Raw genomic sequence first — 20,666 nt, forward strand, 5'->3', positions numbered from 1 at the left:
TCTCCGCCGACCGCGTACTGCCCTCGCCGCCGCCATCTTGTGTCGCCGACCGCCGACCGTCCAAGCTTCGACGCCGTCGCCAAAGCCCAACCTCTTCCGCCATCGCCGCCGCCATCCTGTGTCGCCGTCGGTCCAGCTGCCGCCGCCATGAGGTTTAGCTTTTAAGGTTAGCTTTTCTATTTTAATGTAATAATCTGTCAAATTTATCCAAGCTAGGTCTGATTGTATCAATGTGTGCAAAATTTTGGATATTTTGGAATGCCGTACAGTATTTGTTTTGTTGTGCAAAATTTTGGAATGCCATTTGGACCTTGGTTGACCAAAAGTAGTCTGTCCAAACGAAGGTGTAGTTGGCTGGAATAATGGTGATGATTGAGTATTGAAACTTAAGCTAGAACCAAATGTTGGGTTTGTTGTTTGAGCTAGAAAATGGATTGGCAGATGACTGACCAAATGGGGAAGTTGATGAGGCCACAAATGCAGAAGTAGTCATTTTAACCTTTCTAGGTAAAATAGTAACTTTGTCTCCTGCCTGGTAATCCTCAAACCTAAGTTCCTCATGACTTTTGTCTTTATATACTGGCATTGCTGAAATTGACTCTAGTTTCCCAGCAGTCTGTGTACCACTATCTGCCTCAGGTGTCGGCTGGTAAGGAGCCACTCTAGATCCCCGGGGTTGACCTGAAAAAGAAGAGGTTCCAAAAGCTGGAGTAAATGTTATTATGTATGTAAATGTTAATAAGAGTATATGGGGACAACCAATTCAGGGAGCTTTAGCTTTGAGAAAATAAAATCTTAATCTGTCATGCACATAGAAAATAAGTTAAAAATCTCACCAAATGCAGAACTTTGAGTGCCAAAGGGTGATGGTGTTGTGTTGAAAGGAGTGATGGTATATTATTTTACTATAATAATACGGAGTATAAGATAGAGAATGGATCATCATGCACCACATTAAGTGATTGTTGATGAAATAGAGGCCTTTATGAAGCAGATTTTGTAATTTGTAATGGATCTTTTTAAGCTTACATCTCTGTAGGGGTAACATCTGTTAAGGCCAATCTTGCAGTCTTGAACTTTTTCCTGAGGAAAAATGAAGCTTGTCTTTTGAATTCATGCAAAAGAGGACCATCCATGGTTGTCTGTTTTCTTTGTATTCTTTTTTTTGTTTGTATGATTCTCTATGTTTCTTTTTCTTTCAGCCCTGATGATATGATTGGCTATGGATTTGTATCCAATCAAGCTTTCTTTTTGTCATAGTTACACTGATAGGGAATCATATTCATAGCACCATTTGTCCTGTTTCTTTTTCTTTCAGCCCAAAAACGTGATCCAATTCCACTTTTGGTCCTATGCTCTGTGTTCAAACTTTGATAGAAACCATGCTGTTTTTCATGTTTTTGTAAGCAAGTCAGCTTCTTGTTCAGGTTCTAAGATATCCCGATCTGGACAATTGTTTTACTCAAAACTTGCAATATGAAATCCAGTATCACTCGCCTGAATCTGAATATTTGACCTGATGTTTCAAGCCCTTTGTTACTAGTACACTCTTCATAGACATGTAATATCTGTTAGTTCATTGATTGGATTGGACATGGTTGATATAAAAGATGGGAATAGAGTAGGAGGAAAACAAGTTGCAGTTTGAGAAAGCAAACCTTAAATCTGTTGATCACAACCTTAAATCTGTTGAGATATAGCCACATAAAAGCAGTGGGAGTGCAGAACAAAGTCCTTATCTGCAGAGCACCTCTTCCTTCTCATGTAATTAATTTTTATTTGTTTTTAATTTTTTGCTTCATGGTAGTCATTGGATATGGTAGATTTTCTTGCCAGGACTTGTCAACTTCAACACTCATCCTTGTACATAATTGAGGAAGCTTGTAGTATTTGATCCTTCTGTTGACTGTTTGAGTAATAGAAATTGATGTAATTAGTTTTTAACATTCTGCAGATGGTTGAACTAGGAAGACTGAGGAGGAGGATAATAAAGTGAGAGCTGCTGTGGAAGTTTTTGGTGAGAGTAATTGGCAGGTTGTTGCTGCTTCCCTTGAAGGACGGACAGTTACCCAGTGCTCCAATAGGTCAGTTATCTTTTTTAATGGTTAGAGTTTGTCATGGCATGTTTATTATTGAGGTTGAGGTGATCAAACTATTCTATGTGATATTGGCACTAGGAAATCTTAGTTTTTTACAAAATTATATTGCTTAATTTGTTCTGAGGTAACTGCCACATTAAGGTTATGATTGATACTTTTTAACAAGTCAATCTCTACCTTAACTCTAAGCATATCTTGGCCTTGTGAAATTCAGAGTCCCATAATCTGAGTTAAGGAACTTTCCAATTGGCATACATACTTGTCTCAAAGTCTCAATATTCAAAAGATTAGCACTCAACATGGAAAGTCTTACCCAAACTAGGGCAAATTGGTATACATACTTATTTGTGTTGTTACTTGATTATTTTTAAGCGATATGAATTTATTTTTCTTGTCACTTGACTGTTTTGTAGCATTGGTGTATAAATAAACAATGGACAAAGAATGGATGTCAAAAGATAGATTATGTTATGAATATGAGGTTGGAGTAGAATCTTTTTTACAATTTGCTAAAAAAAATGCCGTTGATCCTAATTCAATATCATGCCCATGTGCAATATGTGGCAACCTAAGGAAGCAACCTCTTGATACTATAAGGGCACACTTGTACCGTAATGGAATGGATGGAACGTATGTGTCATGGATATGGCACGGGGAGAAGGCTACGTTAAACAACTCAATAGATGATGGCGGTCTAATTAGGGGAGAAGAGCATAAGCTTGTTGATGAAAACCCTATAGATATGGTAAATGCTGCTTATGAGGCATATTCAATTAGAATATATATATAAAGTTGAGAAGTTTATACTTTGTGGTAAAATACTATAATTGTAATTTGAATATATTTGTATATTTTATTTTATCAAAATTAATAAAACCGATCAGTAGTGCCCTCAATTTTAAGTAACAAATATGCCCTTTTATAGAGTGTACATAATTCCTGTAAACATTCACTTGAAAGTCTCTTTTGATTAGGTAAATTAAAGAATTTAATTCAATTCAGAGTTGATCATGTTTGGTAAAATAGGTAGCTTTTTAATTTATTTTGACTTATTTGATTTGGTTAAATAACTAATATAAGTGTTTGATTAATTAGCTTTTTTGTAACAACTTATTGTTTCAAAATACGTATTAAAACAGGTAGGATTCTTCTTAGTCTAGCATTTATGTATTCAGGTTGTTCCCAACCGTATAACAATTAAGATTTAGTGTAATATTACCAATTAATGAGTTCAGTTAAGAAATCAAAAAAGATGAAGTGTTCCCCCTTTTCCTCATTTCTGTTTTTATCATGTCTGTTTTCACCTTTCAAGCATGAAGCATCATCTTTGTCTTAGAAATATAATGTATGGTGCTATGGCAGAAATATAATGTCAAGTTTTGATCATGTTTGTCTTAGAAACTAAGCGAGCAGCAAAAGGTACGAAGAAAGCAAAACCTTTATCCACATAGGCTTGCTCGTAAAGGATATGCGCGTCTTGCTAGTGAAATTGTAAGTATTTATCTCTATTCACTTTCACTAATAACTTAAACTCTTTTTAACCCTTAGTTTGACATTGATAAATCTTCTTGGCTGTAGTCAACAGAATTGTGTGATGATGACGAAGTGAATAGAGCTATACTTTGGAAGAAAGGGAGAACTAGTAAGCAAGGAGAAATAGAAGGAGATGTTTTGAAGAAAAAATTTACAAAGATTGTAAGCAAAACCTTTAATTTACTGGTACTATCCTCTTTATGTATTTCGAAAGATTGTGGTTATCATGGTCATTTGTCATGAATTACAGGATGAATATATTCAGCAAAAGCAAGATGGTTTGTTGCAACTTCAAGGACCAAATGAGGACATCCTGACACAGGCTCTTGAATCTAAGGAGAATGGAGGTCGGGTGAGGGCTATAGGTGGACATGTCAATCCCTCAACATATTTCAGATTGGGTAAAGGGATGCTTCCTAACCATGAGAAAAATGTCCTTCTAAGACGACAAGCAACAGTAGAAGACAGAGTTGCAAAGTTAGAAAATTTGGTCCTTCAAAATGTTGCCTTTAAATCATCTCCGATTGAAGAAAAAGGGAGTTGTACTGCAAAGGATGCAAAGGGTGCGATGAAGCTGAGTGAAGAAGAAATTGGTTTTATGAAACAAAAATTGGATTTCGAAGATGATGATGATGAGCTGCAGTTTATTGACAAAGAAGATGTCTTGGAGGTAAATATTCACTCTTTACTGAAGTTTACATTTTACTTAGTTTCTTAGGCAAAAATTACTGTCTACGTATTGGTGCCTCTGTCAAATGTTTTGCAGATTTGCTTCATCCTCTCAATTTTCAAATGTTTTGCATTTTTCATATAAACTGTAGGAGATGTTAATTTGTGTATGCATAAAATTCACATGCCTTTGTTAGTATATTTATTTATTTAGCTAATATGTGTATATTTTGCAAATTAGAAACAATGTAAGAAGAAACCGAGCAAGGAAGTCAAAAAGCTTGAGTTGAACTCCTCAAGTATGCCTAAGTCATAATGGCTACTATACTGTTATTACAAGCGTGCACTTGGGAATGGAGAGAGTTTAAAAATAGTGCTAGATGAAAATGTCTTCGGGGAAGAATGTACTCTATATGTGCACGACGAAGATGTAACTCCGTTTTGTCAATTGATGCCAATATCGTACACATGTATTGCTGTGTACATATGGTATGATTTAATATATATTTCGAGTCAATTATATATACTTATCACTTCTATGCTTTGTTATTCTAATTCAGTTTCCATTCCAATGTTAGGTATTTGTATAAAAAGATGATGGAAGAGAACAAGCTTGAAAAATTCAGATTTATGCAGCCATGTCATGTAGGTCATGTGCCAACGACAAGAACAGAAAAAATTTCCTAGACAAACAGTTGGAAAGTAGGGCACGAGCTTTAGCAGACAGACTGATTGACAATCCAAGTAGTGCATCACTTTTGGTGCCATGTAATGTAGGGTAAGAATGGTTACAATTATAATTTCCATTGCATATTATTTTCTATTGATGTAATATAATTTTGTGTTTCTGTATAGTTTCCATTGGATTCTGACAGTTATCAACGTCAGTAAGGATATTGTTTATTTGTGGGACCCTCTTAGTCATCGCATTCGCGATGATGATTGGAAACATGTTGTAGAAATGTAAGTTTTTTTTTTGTTATTTCTTTCGATTTATATCAGTATGATTATTACATAATATGAATAATCAACAATATATTTGAAGGGCTATTAAAATGGTTCATGCGGCCTCTGGGAATGGAAAGAAAGGACGAAGTAAAACTGCTTGGGAAATTGTCAAGGTAATTTAATATTTGTAACTAATTACATATAAGTGTTTGTATATGTTAAATTGTAATGCACATGCAAATCTTATTTAACATTTGTAGGCTCCTCGTCAGCCGGATAGTAACCAATGCGGTTTCTATGTCATGGCTTACCTGAAGACTTTAATTGAGAACATGTCGGACATTGATGATAAAGATTCTGTTCAAGCACTGGTAATAATTCCATTTCTAATTCGTGTTTAAAATTATTTTGATTTCAATGTTTCAAAGTGGAAATATGATGCATTTGAGATTCTTGTTGCCAGTATAATTTTGAGTACTCCATTTATTGTTGATGTTTATTGAATGAATGCTTTTTAGTTTTTAATTTGATCCTTTTATTCACAAAGTTTAAAGTGGAGAGATTAGAGAAAATACAAAAGCTCTTGCCTTTAGAACTGCTAAAACTCTATTACCATATAGTGGTTCTTGAAAATTACTCCTAACTTATTTCGAATTTCATTGCAATTACTAATTTATTTACTCACTTTTTACATGTAGTTCCAACAAGTTGAATATGACAAAGCGGTTATTGATCTGGTGCGTTCTGAATGGGCCGATATTGTATAAGTTATATACAGTAGGTATGATTTGATCATTAGAACGTTGTGATCTTTTAGACTTCGTGGAATTGTTTGTTGTAGTACGACTTCGTCGAATTGTTTTTTGTATTATTATGACTTGGATGATATTTGATTCGATGAGAATTGGTCATGGAAGTATTTACACTTGTTATGTTGAACCTTAGCTTGTGCAAAATTATGTAACTACACTTGGCCATGGTGAATGGATAAATTGTTTTTTGGTATATGATTAAAATTTAAGCAGGTTAAAAACCGTTGAGACAACGGTTAAAAATCGTTGTCTATTTTACAATAGAGAACAGTTTGAAACTGTTGTCTTTTCTACGAAAGACAACAGTTTATGGGCGTGACTTTTAACAACAGCAATTTCAACAACACACAATAGACAACAGTTAAAAAACCGTTGTCTATGTGCATCACTTTTAACAACACTGGTTTCAACAACATTGAATAGACAACGGGTCAAAAACCGTTGTCGTTGATAGAAAAGACAACGGTTTATAACCGTTGTCTATGTGTGTGACTTTTAACAACACCGGTTTCAACAACACTTAATAGACAACGGTTCGAAAACCGTTGTCGTTTCAAGAAAAGACAACGGTTTTTAACCGTTGTCTATGTGCGTGACTTTTAACAACACCGGTTTCAACAACACTTAATAGACAACGGTTCGAAAACCGTTGTCGTTTCAAGAAAAGACAACGGTTTTTAACCGTTGTCTATGTGCGTGACTTTTAACAACACCGGTTTCAACAACACTTAATAAACAACGGTTCGAAAACCGTTGTCGTTTCAGGAAAAGACAACGGTTTTTAACCGTTGTCTATGTGCGTGACTTTTAACAACACCGGTTTCAACAACACTTAATAGACAACGGTTAGAAAACCGTTGTCGTTTCTTGAAAAGACAACGGTTTAAAACCGTTGTCTATGTGCGTGACTTTTAACAACACCGGTTTCAACAACACTTAATAGACAACGGTTGAAAAACCGTTGTCGTTTCTAGAAAAGACAACGGTTAAAAACCGTTGTCTATGCGCGTGACCTACAACAACACCGGCTTCAACAACAGAAGTTTTACCCCTACGACAACGGTTTTTAACCGTTGTCTATGTGCATTTTTCTTGTAGTGGAGGGGTATTTATACAAGGCCTACATGCTTTGGAAAAAGGAAAGAGAAGAATTAACAAATTTAATCTTAAAAACGTTTCATAAGCTATCGGATTTCTTTTCTAATGATGAAAAGGGAAATCTCACTCAATGTCTAGAGGAGATCTCTGAGAAATATCTGTTCCCGCCTCAGCACTCGGTCTGTCATGCTAACCCTAACTGCCTACAAAGTGGGTGGGCGACTGGGGTTAACTTGGCTTTCTTAGTGAGGGACTTGACTACCTGGTATGCTCGGTGCCTCGTCTATACCTTGTGTTGATCGGCTGCAAGGGACTAGTGGCCTTCCTGTACCTTGCACTTGACTCGGTTTGAATTCCCCTCAATCTTCCGAATAGTGTGTGACCGGTTCCTGAGTGTATGGGTGTGTTCCCGACTGGGTATCCTACTCGGAGGGATTCATTAGCTGTCATAAATTGATATTGTGTATGTGGTAAACTCTATTTTTATATAATAGTGGACAAATCATATAAAAGAGATAAATTGCATTAAGAAAATTTGGGTGATCAAGAGGGTATTGCATGATTTTTGGGATTAAATTAATTTCATTCTAAACTCTTCATTAAGTTACCCAATTTTGCAAGCATATTTTACCTGATCCCATTTTAAAATTACGTAATTTGCAGAATTGGTTGCAGAAATTTTCACGTGAAAACGAATATGCAAATGGAGAAGCAGCAGGTAATGCACCAACAAGAAAAGCAAACACCTACCAGGCTTCCGTGTGGAGTGTGGTCTCTCTCGCGACTACTACTCCCGCCCGATACTATACAAATACAATGGCGGCATCAGATGCAAGCGGGACCGCCTCACTCTTTGCCCGCTTCGATTCTGCAATTTTGACCTGATCGACCGGAGCAGCAAATGGAGGGTTCAAGTTCCGCGCCATCACCGATCGCAGGAATGGTTCGAAACCAGGAAGAACCGCTCAAGTTCGACGGGTTTCTCAGTAGAATGCGAAACCCTGCTGCATTTGATCTCCATCGATCCATCAAAGGGTATCTTTCTCTATCTCTATGCTTCCTGTTGTTTTACTTGTCCATAAAATACGAAATTCCTTAGTCTAGGCGGCCCGACATGTCGGACAAAATAGTGAACGTGTAAGTAATCACAGCTAGGGGTCTAAACGAGCTGAGCTGAGCTCAATAAATAATTTGTAGGTAGGTTCGAGCTCGAGCTCAAAAATTGAAGCTCGAGCTCGTCTCAGTTATTAAACGAGCTGGCTCGAGCTCGAAGTTGACTGAGCTTTGATCGGACTATATATATAGCTCGCGAGCAGCTTGACGAGCCATGAGCCTAAAACATTTGCCCTCTCGAGCTCGGCTCGATTACGAAACAAGCTGGCTCGAGTTCGGTTCGAGCTCGAGCTGAGCTTTGACCGAGTGACTCGAGCTGCTTGGCTCATTTGCACCCCTAATTACAGCTACTCAACGATCCATTAAGTCAGCATAGACCATGCTTGGTGTTCACAAAAGTCCACTGTATTAGATGTAACTTTCACAATGCGGTTGCTGGGCTTGATTTTGAGTCATTGCCCACAATCTATCACCTAATAACCAACTGAGCTGCCCATGCTGGCTTCCTGTTGTTGTATTGAATTACTGATTCATTGTTCTAATAAGATGTTCTGGCAGAACTTTTTAAAATATGGTGACAAACACACAAGGAAAAGGGACCTTTTTGACACTTTATTTTGGAGTTTGTGATTTGACTGGTTTCCTTGTTCCTGACAGTTATTAACTGGTTGCTGTTTAGTTTCAGCTATGTTCTCTGCTTTTAGTAGAACACTGCATACTTGGTTTTGAATAATGAATAACATGGTGTGTCCGTATAATGGAAGTAGTAATTTTTGGTCTAGCTGGAGTCTGTCAGAGTGAGATCATCCTGAGCTTGCTTGATCACATGCCATGTTCATCTAGATTGCCAATCAATGGAAATACTTGTGTAGCTTTGTATGTAACCAAATTTAGCTGACACTTGCAAGATAGGATTTTTTGATTGTAGGACCAGGAATCCATAGGTATTGCTGACCTTTTAGTAGACTGTTAATTGTTATAGAGTGCTGATGGACCGATAGTCCGATAGTATCTGTATGTGGAAAACAGCACAATGATGCTTCATGTATTTTTTTCATTGGAAAATTGCTGCACGTGTGATTTTGTTTCCCGTAGTTATGTGCTTGATGTGGTTTTGTTTACATACTGTGTTTGTTGTTTTGGGATCAGAATGGAATTGTAGGGTTGTAGTTTTGACATTGTAATTCTGAAATTAGTGGAGCTTCTCTTTTCAGCTTCACTGTATCTTTCCCATATTACATGGAAAATTCTGAAAGTGATGGAGAAAGGTTACAAGACTTCCTGCTTACAATGGAAGCTAAAATTAGGAGTCATCCATTGTGGGCAGGAGCAACAGACAACGAAATCGACTGTGCTGTTGAGGTAATTTAGATGATTACCCTAACTTCAAAATGTTTTCTTGTGAGTTATTTGTTTGGTTGTTACTTGTTTTTCACTTGGTTGCTATGGATAACCATTCAGAATTTTCGAGAGAAAGACAAAACTTCATCATAATATGAAAACCATGCAATGACCAATTATTTGTAATTGTTTCTTTGAAGAGTACTTATCTATAACGTTGTCAATCAGCTCCTCTAAAAACAGTCAAAATGTTTTCAATTTATTGGGAGGGAGGACCATGTCAGTCAGCTTACAGTTTTATGTCAAATAGATATTTCTCAATGATTTTTGCTCTGAAGTTACTGTTCTAGATATCCAAATAATAGACAAATTTTTTGAGGTGCATGGGTTATAATAGAATCATATTCATTTAACCAACAGGGGTTGGAGAGGTTTATCACAACAAAGCTGTACTCTCAAGCATTTGCTTCTTCTCCAGATGATGCCAAAATTGATGAGGAAATAACAGAGAAAATATGCCTGTTGCAACAATTTATGAAGCCCAAGCATTTGGACATTCCTGCTGTTTTACAGGATGAAGCTTTGTGCATGGTATGTTTAAGAATTTTAAATGTAGATGGATTTTTAATTACACAATCAAATTCATATAGATCTATCCACATTCCTAGATTTTTCCACCATATTGAACTTTGTATCTAGCATACCGCGTCTCGTATGCTTTGTTAAAAGACTAAAATCTTGTGGACTTTATCTGATGTGCTTGCCTTGGGGGTGGCAAAGTTACCTAAATCAATCTTTATATTCTTACTTTTGATTTTTGAAGTAGTGAAGATTCCTTTAATCCCCCTTTTTTGAATTAATTATGAGTCACTTGTTATCAACTTTCTTATTTATTTTGTCCATGGGGATGTTAAAAGATTCATTATGTAAGATTCTAAGGGATTTCATAATCAAAGATGAGCTTCTTTTAAAATTAAATATCAATCTCTACATTGTGTGTAATGTTATTAGGAAATAATTTTATTTTTTTTTTCTTTTTGTCTGCATCTTAGTTATGTTGCTGATACCTAATTGCTACTTACAGCTTGCAGCAAATGAATTGAAAAAAATTGATGATTTCAAAGCTCCCCGAGAGAAGCTTCTCTGCATTTTAAAGTGTTGCAAAGTAATCAACAATCTGTTGCTTAATGTGTCAGCAACGCATGATAGACTGCATGGAGCTGACAATTTTCTGCCCTTGCTTATATATGCTACCATCAAGGCAAGCTCTCATTGGTAATTAGCGCTTATTTAGTTATCATAAACTAAATATTTATGAAACTTTCCAAACATATGCTGAAACTATCTTGATCTGACATGCATATTTTCCTTTATTTGTGTTTAATTCATTCTCTCATAATATCATATTGACCTAGTTTAATTCAAGTGGTGTTTCTTTTCTCATTTGAATCACTTTGTCCGTTTGGGTAACTTCTGTGTTAAGAACTATTGATGCTTAAGACAAAAAAATATAAAATTGTTTCAATGTGTATATAATGTAATATTTCATTCTTATTACGGATTTATGATTTTAAGCAGGCCAATCCTCCTAGGTTACACTCCAATCTCAAGTTCATTCAGTTATACAGGAGGCAAGCAAAACTTGTTTCAGAAGCAGCTTATTATTTCATGAGTCTTGCCTCCACAAAGTCATTCATTTTTGAACTTGATGAAAAATCTATTTCTATGGATGAAACTGAATTCCTAGAGAACATGAAAACTGCTAAATTATCCACCCGCCAATCAAGAATGGAACTGTGCTGCCCCTGGGATGATTCAACTTCCTTTCAGTTGCTGGCAAGGGAAAGTGGTAAACAGATTGGAGAAGCTGTAGCCTTGGAATGCCAGACTGATCTTTGTAAAAGTGACTCAAGTGGTAAGCCATCTACAAAGCCTGTCTTGAAGTTTTTGAATCAACAGCCTTTTCTTTGACAAATTTATTGTACATAAATGATCCATGAAAACTTTGCATGAAAGTCTTATCTTCTAGCTTGAACATTTTCTGCTTTTGCTGCAGAAAACTTATTTCCCTTCTTTTCTTTTGCCAAGCGTCCTCTTTGTGCTAATCTGTAAATCAAGAGGATCATATTCTTCAAAATCTTTAATTATTGCATATGGGGCTGTGAACTAAATCAGGTGAATCGAGGTATCCTTTCATGCAAGCTGAGGCTGGGGAACTCACAATCGAAGATGTGGAGAAATTGCTGCAGGCCTACAAGGATGTGGTAAAACAGAATGTTGCTCTAAGGAGAGCAGTCAGAGATTTATCAGCACTCAAGAAGGAACACTTGTGAGGCTGTTGCCGCAAGTGTACAAGGATGCGTTGATAGCTTCTAATTTTTATTTTTCTTCTCTCTTGTGTTGTGAAAAACAGCTCTAACAAAGTTAGAAATTTATTATACTAGATAAGAACTTTCTCAACCTATGACAAAATCGAAAATTCTGTCAAAAAAGTACAAATGTAAACATTATTGAAATGGTAATATAATAGACTCTTCTGCCACTTCTTTCAGTATTTTATGAGTTACAAATTCTATATTCATTCCAAATTAACATTCCAAACAGCTTCTTCACCTTCGCCGCATGAACGATGCACCTGTTTCATCCTTTCCACTGATTTGCATATTCCACTGCATGACCAGTCGAATGATGCCACACACACATTCCCTGCGTTTGCTTTCCACTCACAGTCTGACATTTTATGTATTTCTTTATCTGTTATTTCTGTTAAGTGTTAATACTTGAAGAAGCTAGGAAGCAGTTGATTTGAGTTTTTACCTGGAGAAGTACCGCAACACATTGATCTCTCATCAACATGTTCTACTTCCAGACCAATGAGCCATGCTCCTAAGGACACATCCTCGTTTGCATATCTATGCAAGATGCCCCTGCCATTTGCAGATTCAGTGCATTCTCTGGTTAAAAGGTAAGGTCTGGTATACAGGATTTTTGTGTTTATTAATTGTTCTTTTAAGTGACTTACGAGTTTATGGAGATGTAGGCAGCAAGGTCCTTGGAGATGGCATATATTTGGCCGGTGGCATGCCTGAAATACTTATTCCCTTCTTCTCCAAATTTCCAAAACTCAGGTTCATGATACTTTACTCCCCTGCAAATATGCATGCATCTTTTTCATGGATCAGATTGAATGAATATACAGTGTGGTTTCTGATCTGATATTTATTTGACTTACAGCCTGGAGAGAACTGGTCCGGATTTCATGCAGCCAATGTAGACTCTCGGCTTTGACTTGTGACTTGCCAGAGTGCTGGCTAGCATTCCCAGATTGAGATGGACATCATCATCCACTTTTACATAGAACTCTGCATCCCAGATGGAGACAGCAGTGGAGAAATAGATGCGCGTTTTGGTGGAGAGCTCGTGGTATCCTTCTACATGATTGAGCCGGAGGAAGTCTTTATATTCAGCCTCCTCGTCATCAATGACTCGATCAAGGACTCCTCCTGGGGTGGCACTGTGTCCTATCACGAATCGTAAGACTATCCCCTTCTCTTTCTCTAATTTCTTTAGCTCATCTCCTGTGTATTACTTAGATATGTAAGACCCTGGGGTAAAAGTAACCTGACAACTGTCTAAGACTAGTATCTTGTAGTGTTTTTTTTTTCCCCTGGGGGGTTAAGGAGGGAAGGAGAAAGACCTTTTGGCATCCATGTTTCGCGGAGAGAGTCACGCCTTCTTCTGCTGCTAAATGCTGTGTTAATCCCTATGACAACAAATGCTTTCTGTAGGCTGTGATTAGCGGCTCCTTCTGTTGCAGTCTGGCTGCCAATTCGGCTTGTTCTTGCAACGGCCAGCTCCATCTCCAATGTTGATATTGTTTTTTCAAGTGACCTATTTTAGGAATTAAAATTTTAAAAATAATAAAAAAAAGATTCATTTATTTACAATAACCATTCAGTTCAAGCAATGAGTTCTGTACTTGTCTTACTGGATAGCATGATGAGTCTTCTTGACCTCTCCCATGATGTCTCTTGTATTAGTTTCGACAAGTTTCTAATCAAACAAAACATAAAAGGTACTTCTGATGAGGAAAAAACAAAGACACAAAATGAGCAAGCTATACATGTAATTTTATTTTAAGCTTACGCGCTTGTGATCACAGTCACGGTTGAGAGTTCTGAGTTTCATGTCATCTGTAATGTCTGAATGCAGGTTCCAAGTCCGGCTGCTGAAAAGTGATCCTGCAAGGAAGGTTGCAACGCAGAGCACAAATATGGCTTTTCCAGAAACCGCTTTCCCCCTCATTTTTGAACTCTCGCTGCTGTTGAGCTGCCTCGACCACAAGATCAGCTGCAGTCCAGGTACTAGCTTCTTTTGCACCTGCAGCCACCTATAATCTGCGTTTTTCAGACCCTCCACACGAACCAATGTACTAAGCGGAGGCTAGCTATCAAATCATGAATAAATAAGATTTATGTTCTGTCTGTCCTAACCATAACTATCTCAAGTGTCTGCCTTAAGACTAGGATTTATAGCCATGAATGGATGGTTAATGGTGTGTTTGGCAGCAGAAAGTGAAAGGAAAGACAATGAGAGGAAAGAGAGAGAGAAAGTGAGAAATGGGGAGGTAGTAAATGTATTGAGAAGAGAGAGAGAGGAGTTAGGCTGAATGTGTATTGTGTGTTGAGAAATGGAGGATCAACTTTCTCCCCTTTTTCTTCTCATTTTGGGAAGGTAAAAATTATCTGCTTGGAGGAAGGATTATATTTCCTCCTCCATTTTCTCCTCATTTTCTTTCCCCTCCATTTTCTTTCGCACCCGAACAACAGACAACTAATATTATCCGCCCCAATTTCCTTTTTCCATCCATCCAAACACAGCATAACTCTCTTCGTGACCACAAAAGAGTACACCAGACACCACCCATCCATTTTCTTGATTTTCATGGGAGAACAAGTAAGCATTTTCTTGAAATTGTTTACTATCTGCAGAAAGCTCTTGATTGTGCCCATGAAGTGTCCTATTTACCAAACTCTAGGATGAAGAAAGGATGTTGGCACACAATTTACAGATGTCTATGCATCATATGCAATAATAATGATGATATATGATGTTCGGGTTATATAGAAAATGTGTTTCTAAGACATGAATCAATCAGAGCCTTTGGTTTCTAGTCACTAATTCACAGTTGGGTCATCCTACACTCTACCAGTTACCTGTGCAACAAAGCTGAGAAACGAAAGTGAGTGGGTATGTATACCTGTTAACGAGGGGAGCCGCGATCATGGGAACCAAATTCCTGTTATTACTGAATCATTCGTGCAGTGGCCATGATGATATCAGTGTGTGCATATCAGCACCCTATTTAAGGCTCCCCGCTGGTTCGAGTTCAATTAGATGAGAGGGTTAACTTGCAAGTTGTGGTAGTTCAATCATGTGTGTTTCATGTTTCAACAGACTGTCTACTTCTGTCTCTCTTGGTCAGTGTTCTGCACGTAATCTTCGATCTGTCTGTCTTTCTCTGTGCTGCTATTCAACATTTCTGTATACCCTTTCAGAAACGATATGCAAAGATTCAGTCTGCATCGTAGTTTGGTGACATTGGCCATAGTTTTAGCTGTTTATCTGTCTGGGATTTTGGCTCTGTGGTTGGAAGTAAAAATGAAAATTTTATCTGTTTCAGAGTAAAACATGAAATCCCTATGCTCAATTTACTGCCAGGCAGCAGTAAACTGCATTCAAGTTGTTAAGAGGAGCTCCCCTGTCATCCTTCTGGTGCAGGATTCTTCACTCCCCAATCAAAGGAAAATATTGGTAAAATGCAATTAGAGCAACCACATTGGGGAGAGAGAAAAAAGAAAAAAAATAAAAAAGAGATTTTAAATTGGGGTGGTCGCCGTATTTACTATCACCTCACTTGCTCCTAACGGGCGCATGAACTACACATGCTTATTGGGTAGTTTTGGTGTGTGCAACACGCACCAAAGTATTTTTTAGATTGTGAATTCCGAGGTAAAAGCTATCAATTAGCAGAGCGTAGCTTTTTCTCACTCCTCTCCTATCTCTCATCTACATAGGATTATTTTGACAAAAACTTCAAGAAAAAAATTCAAAATTTAGAACCAATAGTGTTACTCTTAGGTAAATGGAAAAATCATGATAAAACTTCCATCTGCGATTACTTTAATTCTATGTTTTCTATTGCCTTTTTCATTTTTCATTATCTGTTTTTTTTTTTTTTTTTTTTTTTTTTTTTTTTTTTTCTAAATGTACAAGTAAATATTTTTCAATTTTTTTTTTTTGTTTTCTTAGAAAAATAAAAATTTCTTCTCTTAATAAACATTTTTCAGAGTTGCAAGGACAACATCATGCTTAGCTAAGCATGTGAAAAGCAGGTAAAAATCAAAGTCCTAGTTGTATCCACTATAAAACATGTTGGGGACATGTTTTCTGAGTGTCATTAGTGAAAATGGGTTTGTCATGGAATGAGGTTAAGGAAACATTAGGCACCAAAAAACCTATGGAAGTTTGCAATCTTGAATTGAATCTAGTGTTTATCATTACGTCAAAAGTTATAATTGATAGTAAAAGTACAATATCAATTGTTAAGATCAAACACTTACAATTATACCAGAAAGTATAATTGATAGACGAATGCACAACTTTATTTCTGTATATTTATGTAACAGTTAGCGTTATGTTTTTAATACACGCCGACAGCTGGATGGTTGGCATGACCTTTTAGGCCTCCGCCCAATAGAAACAATAACAAAATCACATCTAGCATATAGCTTTAGGAATAGTTTTATCCCTTTAATTAAAGCATAAAGCTCAACCCCACCACTCAATATTTCTCTGCAATTCTTTCTACTAGAAAGGGGAGAGAGACCAAACCCCATGACCCTCTTTTTGTGTTTTTTACACTATGTTTGTGGAGAAATGAATCAAGGATGAAGCTAGAATACCATGAATCTTGCCACACAAAAGGCAAAATCCCTGACCCCAAGAGCTCCACATCCGGGCCCGACAATACCATGAATCTTGTTGTTGATAGTCTTAGACTCTTAGACCTAACTTTCTTTTCACCCTTGCCCATCAAGGGAGTCTTGTGTGTCCATGTCACACACACACACACACACTGTCAATTATTAATGCTGCACTATAACACACCACCCTGATCAAGTCTACATAGCAGTAGTAGTAGTAGTAATCATCTTACAAACTTTTTTGACAGATAATGCTAGCTAGAAATCAGATCCTAATGTGTTCAGTTAGCTTTCCATCTGCATATCCATTACAAAGAGTTAGAATTTGCAGTCTCTAAGTCCCGAGGCTGAGGTTGGTTTAGGGCGGCGGCTGGGGATACCGAGGGGTTGTAAGAATACCATCTGGAGCAGAAAAGATAGTTAAAGAAGTTGATGAGGCTAAGAGCAGCTAACAGCCAATAGAACAGGTCTAGCCTGTCTCGGTTGAGATCATTGTCACTAAGCCACCCTCCCTTTTTAGGAGTTGAGGTAATCTTGTTGACCAAAGACACGAGAAGAGAGCTGAGATAGAAGCCAAAGGAGTAAGAGCAGTATGTCATGGCTGTCAAGAATGACTGCATCCCTTCCAATGACTGCTTGTAGAAGAACTCGATCAGTCCCACCGCTGTGAACATCTCAGACAGCCCAAAGATGAGGAACTGCGGGGCGATCCAGAAGATGGATAGCGTGGCTGTAGAGTTCCTCCTCTTGCTCTCCACCACTGCAGCTGAGACCATGGAGAAAGTGGCGATGAAAAGCCCGATGCCCACCCTCTGCAAGGGCGAAATCCCAGAGTCTTTCGCGGTGAGCCTCCTGGCAATGGGGACAAAAACCATCTCATAGAGGGGCACCAGGAATATGAGCATGATGTAGGGGATGGCCTGGAGAGATGCGGGGGGGATCTGGAAGGACTTGGCCCCGAGGCGAGTGTTCATGACAGACCCTTGCTGGACCGAGAATGTCTGGAGCTGAGCTAGGATAGTGTTGAAGATGATTGTGCAGGCAAATATTGGCACAACTGAGATCAGTATCTTCACTTGCTCCACTTGTGTCACTGTGCATAGTCTCCAGGGGCTCTCTACTCCATTCTGTATTTTGATGCAGGCCTTGTCCAAAAACCTGCCATTTAGGCTCAGTAAAATCAACCAACAATTCTAAATAACAAACAGATTTTGACTATTTCTGGATAGAATCAAAATCTTGATTTTACAGGGCAACTTCAACTAAGTTGGTCAGACTATTTACTTGGTAACCATAAGGTTCCAAGTTCAACTCCTAGTAGGAGCGGTCTATTGGCCTTCTTGATTTGAGTTGGTCAGCTATGAGCAACCTAGGCTGGTTTACTTCCTTGTGGTCATTTGCCGGCTAGGGTTTACCCAGTGCACACCATCAGGTAGTGTCTACGGGTTTCCATAGTCACTCAAAAAACCTTGATTTTACTGCCCACCTGAGCTTATCAGTGTGGATGAGGCTGCTGGATTTTGATACCATGTTAATGCTACTGCTTCCATGGAGCATTTCTGAATTGGATGGACAGATCTGCTTTCTCTTTGTGATTGCAGCCACAAAGACCTTAAAAGATGACAACCGACAACACACAATCAGAAAAGACCAAAATCAAGAAAATGGAACTGAAGACTGAAGATCACAGCAGCACAGTACCTGGGCTATTGGAGTGAAAATACTCCCTCTGGGAGGCTTGTTTCTATACCGAAAACTCCCCGATATCAAGCTCACCAGTCCTGCAGCCATGGCAGCAGCAGATACCCCGAACCCCAAGTCCATTCCGGAGTGCGTTTGCACCCAAACCAGAACAGTCAGCGCGATAAGCTCCCCGGAGCAGAAGGCAAAGTAGGCACAGTTGAAGTAAGTTGAGAGCTTCTTGGATTGCTTGGGATGATCCTTCCTGAACTGATCAGCCCCAAGTGAGATTATATTTGGCTTTAGACACCCACTCCCTAAAGCCACCAAATAGAGTGCCAAATAGAATATTGTGGCCTTATAGCCCTTTGCTTCTGGGCACTGCCCTCTGCTAAGCCCCATGTCACACTTCTCTGGCCTTAGCTGTGGTAGATGAGCCTGCACAGCCAGTAACACAAATCCCTGCAATACCCAAAACCAGAATATTATGCATATGTACATATACATATATTTTTTGGGTGTAACCCAGGTATCCACTGTCTAATCCCCTCGCTGAATTGTAGGCACTTCTAAGGGTGGGATAACTGGCCTGGAGATTTAAGGTTGTTTCATACCCAGGGCCAAGGATCAATCCCTTGACGTTTGGTTTGATTAAGGATGAATGAGCCCATTCCACCTTAACCACACCCCCGAGGTTATATATATAGAGACACTGATATACTTACAGAAAGCTCTATGAACCCAAAGATGAGCATGGTCCAGAAGCTGCCCAGATAGGAATCAGAGAGGAAGCCACCAAAGAGGGAGAGGAGGAAGACAGTGCCAATGAAGTTTGTGACTATGTTTGCAGATTTTGAGAGAGGGAAATGCATGTCATTGAAGACATAAGTGATGAGGTTGTTCCCAACAGCTGCTATCGCCATCATCTCGAACGACATCAGGCCTGAAACACCAGACAGAATAGGTTAGAACAACAGAAAAAAACACACAACAGTGACAGCCAGACAGAGGTAGAGGTAGAGGGAGAGATACCTAGTACAAAAACAGCAGCAGCCATGCCACCATGTTTGTCATCCCTGCAAGGTCTGCCCTTCCAATCAACAGACACTTCCTGGGAATCCTCAGACTCCCCTCTGGAACCTACCTTTTTGGTCCCCCCTCTGTCCATTACCAACAACCTTGGGAAGTTGGGAGTTTTCTAACAGGTGGAAACAATGTCTGTGTGTGGGTGTGTTGTTTCTTTGATGACAGAATCTGTCAGAACAACATAGTCTACTTGAGTTTCTCAGAAACCTAAAAAGTTTGTCTTTCTTTGGTGATTCTGATGCAAGTCTCATGGTAAGACTTGCCCTCTTATTTATATTGCTCCCCTTCCATTTCCATGTCCTTTGTTTTGGACTGTGATGTCTTTCCTTCCCAAAGAATTGACTCATAGATAGTGGTGTGGCCCACCTGCCACAATTTCATCTTACCCACTCATTGCCACACTTGGAAAATTGCTGTCAACAGTACTTAGTTGTAGGTGAAAATAAGTCAAGCATCAAAGTGTGTTGACTCAAGTGGGAGAGTATGTAATATGTACGCTGCAAGGCAGAGATGCCCTTGAATGAGGTTGGAACCATCTGGCGTTTAGAGCATCCACAACAGATGAGTTTTAGTCCACGCGCCCCTGTAGGGCGCTGCTAGTGCACGAAACGTGCACTAGTCAACTTTATTTTATATTATTTTTCAGTGTGGGGCTACCGGATGTCAGAAAAAATTGTCTCTCCTACAACGTATTCTCACACTCTCATCAAACTGACCACAAATTTGACCAAAAAAAAAAAAAAAAACCCTCAAAAACTCTTATTATAGTTACTCTTGTCGTTACTATTGCATCAAAAGTTATAACTCATAACAAAACACCCATGATTTGTTGTGTTTATTAATATATAAAAAAGAAAAAAAAAAAGAAAAAAAAAAGTAATAGTCAATAGCAAAGACAACTATATGTGCCCTTAATTAATGCATACTAGCAACAAGACCCAACCGAAACTCGATTAAATTCGTTTTAAATAGTGCAATGCAGATACCATAAACACATCCACCCCAAGAATCATATCTTGATGAATGAATTGTTAGAAATGTAGTCAATTTCCCAAACAGTGAGTGGTCTATGCTTTCAAACTGTGTATAGATTTGAGTAAAGACAGATTGATTTGAAAGAAACCATTTTGGTGAGCTTTCCTAAAGGAACAACACAAAAAACACACTGTGATAGTGTGAGAGGAACCCAATCGATTAGATGAATGTGATAATGTGAAGGATACTCATTCATTCACCCTATCCAAACCCCATACAACTATGATTCCATATGAAAACGATACAAGGATTCCTAAGGAGTAAAA

The 20,666-nt window shown here is 38.3% G+C and overlaps 3 protein-coding genes and 1 pseudogene across 5 annotated transcripts; 2 read left to right on the forward strand and 2 right to left on the reverse strand.

Annotated features, from left to right (window-relative positions):
• Positions 1 to 1,594: 1,594 nt before the first annotated feature.
• On the forward strand, positions 1,595 to 8,044 carry LOC109152246 (annotated as a pseudogene).
• Positions 7,818 to 12,109, forward strand: LOC109152335 (vacuolar protein sorting-associated protein 9A-like). Its single transcript, XM_019299967.1, has 6 exons — positions 7,818 to 8,194; positions 9,487 to 9,634; positions 10,034 to 10,204; positions 10,698 to 10,874; positions 11,192 to 11,528; positions 11,789 to 12,109. Exons 1-6 carry the CDS (start codon positions 8,061 to 8,063, stop codon positions 11,944 to 11,946), a joined length of 1,125 nt encoding a protein of 374 aa, XP_019155512.1. The 5' UTR covers positions 7,818 to 8,060; the 3' UTR covers positions 11,947 to 12,109.
• LOC109152334 (probable beta-1,3-galactosyltransferase 8) lies at positions 12,093 to 15,384 on the reverse strand. 3 transcript variants are annotated; one of them, XM_019299964.1, is made up of 8 exons: positions 14,874 to 15,384; positions 13,760 to 14,003; positions 13,602 to 13,666; positions 13,311 to 13,504; positions 12,846 to 13,191; positions 12,636 to 12,761; positions 12,431 to 12,540; positions 12,093 to 12,367 (listed from the first exon to the last, which is right to left on the reverse strand). In XM_019299964.1, exons 1-8 carry the CDS (start codon positions 14,897 to 14,899, stop codon positions 12,192 to 12,194), a joined length of 1,287 nt encoding a protein of 428 aa, XP_019155509.1. In that variant the 5' UTR covers positions 14,900 to 15,384; the 3' UTR covers positions 12,093 to 12,191. The 3 variants fall into 3 exon arrangements, with proteins under 3 accessions (XP_019155509.1, XP_019155511.1, XP_019155510.1); XM_019299966.1 differs by having other exon boundaries at positions 13,760 to 14,010; positions 14,874 to 15,382; XM_019299965.1 differs by having other exon boundaries at positions 12,093 to 12,343; positions 14,874 to 15,381.
• Positions 15,385 to 16,811: 1,427 nt separating this feature from the next.
• LOC109152333 (protein NRT1/ PTR FAMILY 4.4-like) lies at positions 16,812 to 19,623 on the reverse strand. Its single transcript, XM_019299963.1, has 5 exons — positions 19,312 to 19,623; positions 19,005 to 19,222; positions 18,301 to 18,741; positions 18,086 to 18,210; positions 16,812 to 17,757 (listed from the first exon to the last, which is right to left on the reverse strand). The coding sequence occupies exons 1-5, from the start codon at positions 19,445 to 19,447 to the stop codon at positions 16,908 to 16,910; spliced, it is 1,770 nt and encodes a 589-aa protein (XP_019155508.1). The 5' UTR covers positions 19,448 to 19,623; the 3' UTR covers positions 16,812 to 16,907.
• Between the last annotated feature and the right edge of the window lie 1,043 nt (positions 19,624 to 20,666).

This window comes from Ipomoea nil, unplaced genomic scaffold (assembly GCF_001879475.1).
Source record: "Ipomoea nil cultivar Tokyo-kokei standard unplaced genomic scaffold, Asagao_1.1 scaffold2403, whole genome shotgun sequence".
Lineage (NCBI taxonomy): Eukaryota > Viridiplantae > Streptophyta > Magnoliopsida > Solanales > Convolvulaceae > Ipomoea > Ipomoea nil.

Excerpts from the sequence above, each read along its gene's own strand:
- LOC109152335 (XM_019299967.1), top strand. The coding sequence starts at position 8,061 with ATGGAGGGTTCAAGTTCCGCGCCATCACCGATCGCAGGAATGGTTCGA. Across the intron at positions 9,635-10,033 it reads AAATCGACTGTGCTGTTGAG|GGGTTGGAGAGGTTTATCAC; the intron begins GTAATTTAGATG and ends TTTAACCAACAG. Across the intron at positions 10,875-11,191 it reads TTATATATGCTACCATCAAG|GCCAATCCTCCTAGGTTACA; the intron begins GCAAGCTCTCAT and ends GATTTTAAGCAG.
- LOC109152334 (XM_019299964.1), bottom strand. The coding sequence starts at position 14,899 with ATGATCGCGGCTCCCCTCGTTAACAG. Across the intron at positions 13,667-13,759 it reads GTGACTGTGATCACAAGCGC|AAACTTGTCGAAACTAATAC; the intron begins GTAAGCTTAAAA and ends TTGTTTGATTAG. Across the intron at positions 13,505-13,601 it reads AAGACTCATCATGCTATCCA|GTCACTTGAAAAAACAATAT; the intron begins GTAAGACAAGTA and ends TTCCTAAAATAG.
- LOC109152333 (XM_019299963.1), bottom strand. The coding sequence starts at position 19,447 with ATGGACAGAGGGGGGACCAAAAAGGTAGGTTCCAGAGGGGAGTCTGAG. Across the intron at positions 18,211-18,300 it reads TTTTCACTCCAATAGCCCAG|GTCTTTGTGGCTGCAATCAC; the intron begins GTACTGTGCTGC and ends TCATCTTTTAAG. Across the intron at positions 17,758-18,085 it reads ATCCACACTGATAAGCTCAG|GTTTTTGGACAAGGCCTGCA; the intron begins GTGGGCAGTAAA and ends CCTAAATGGCAG.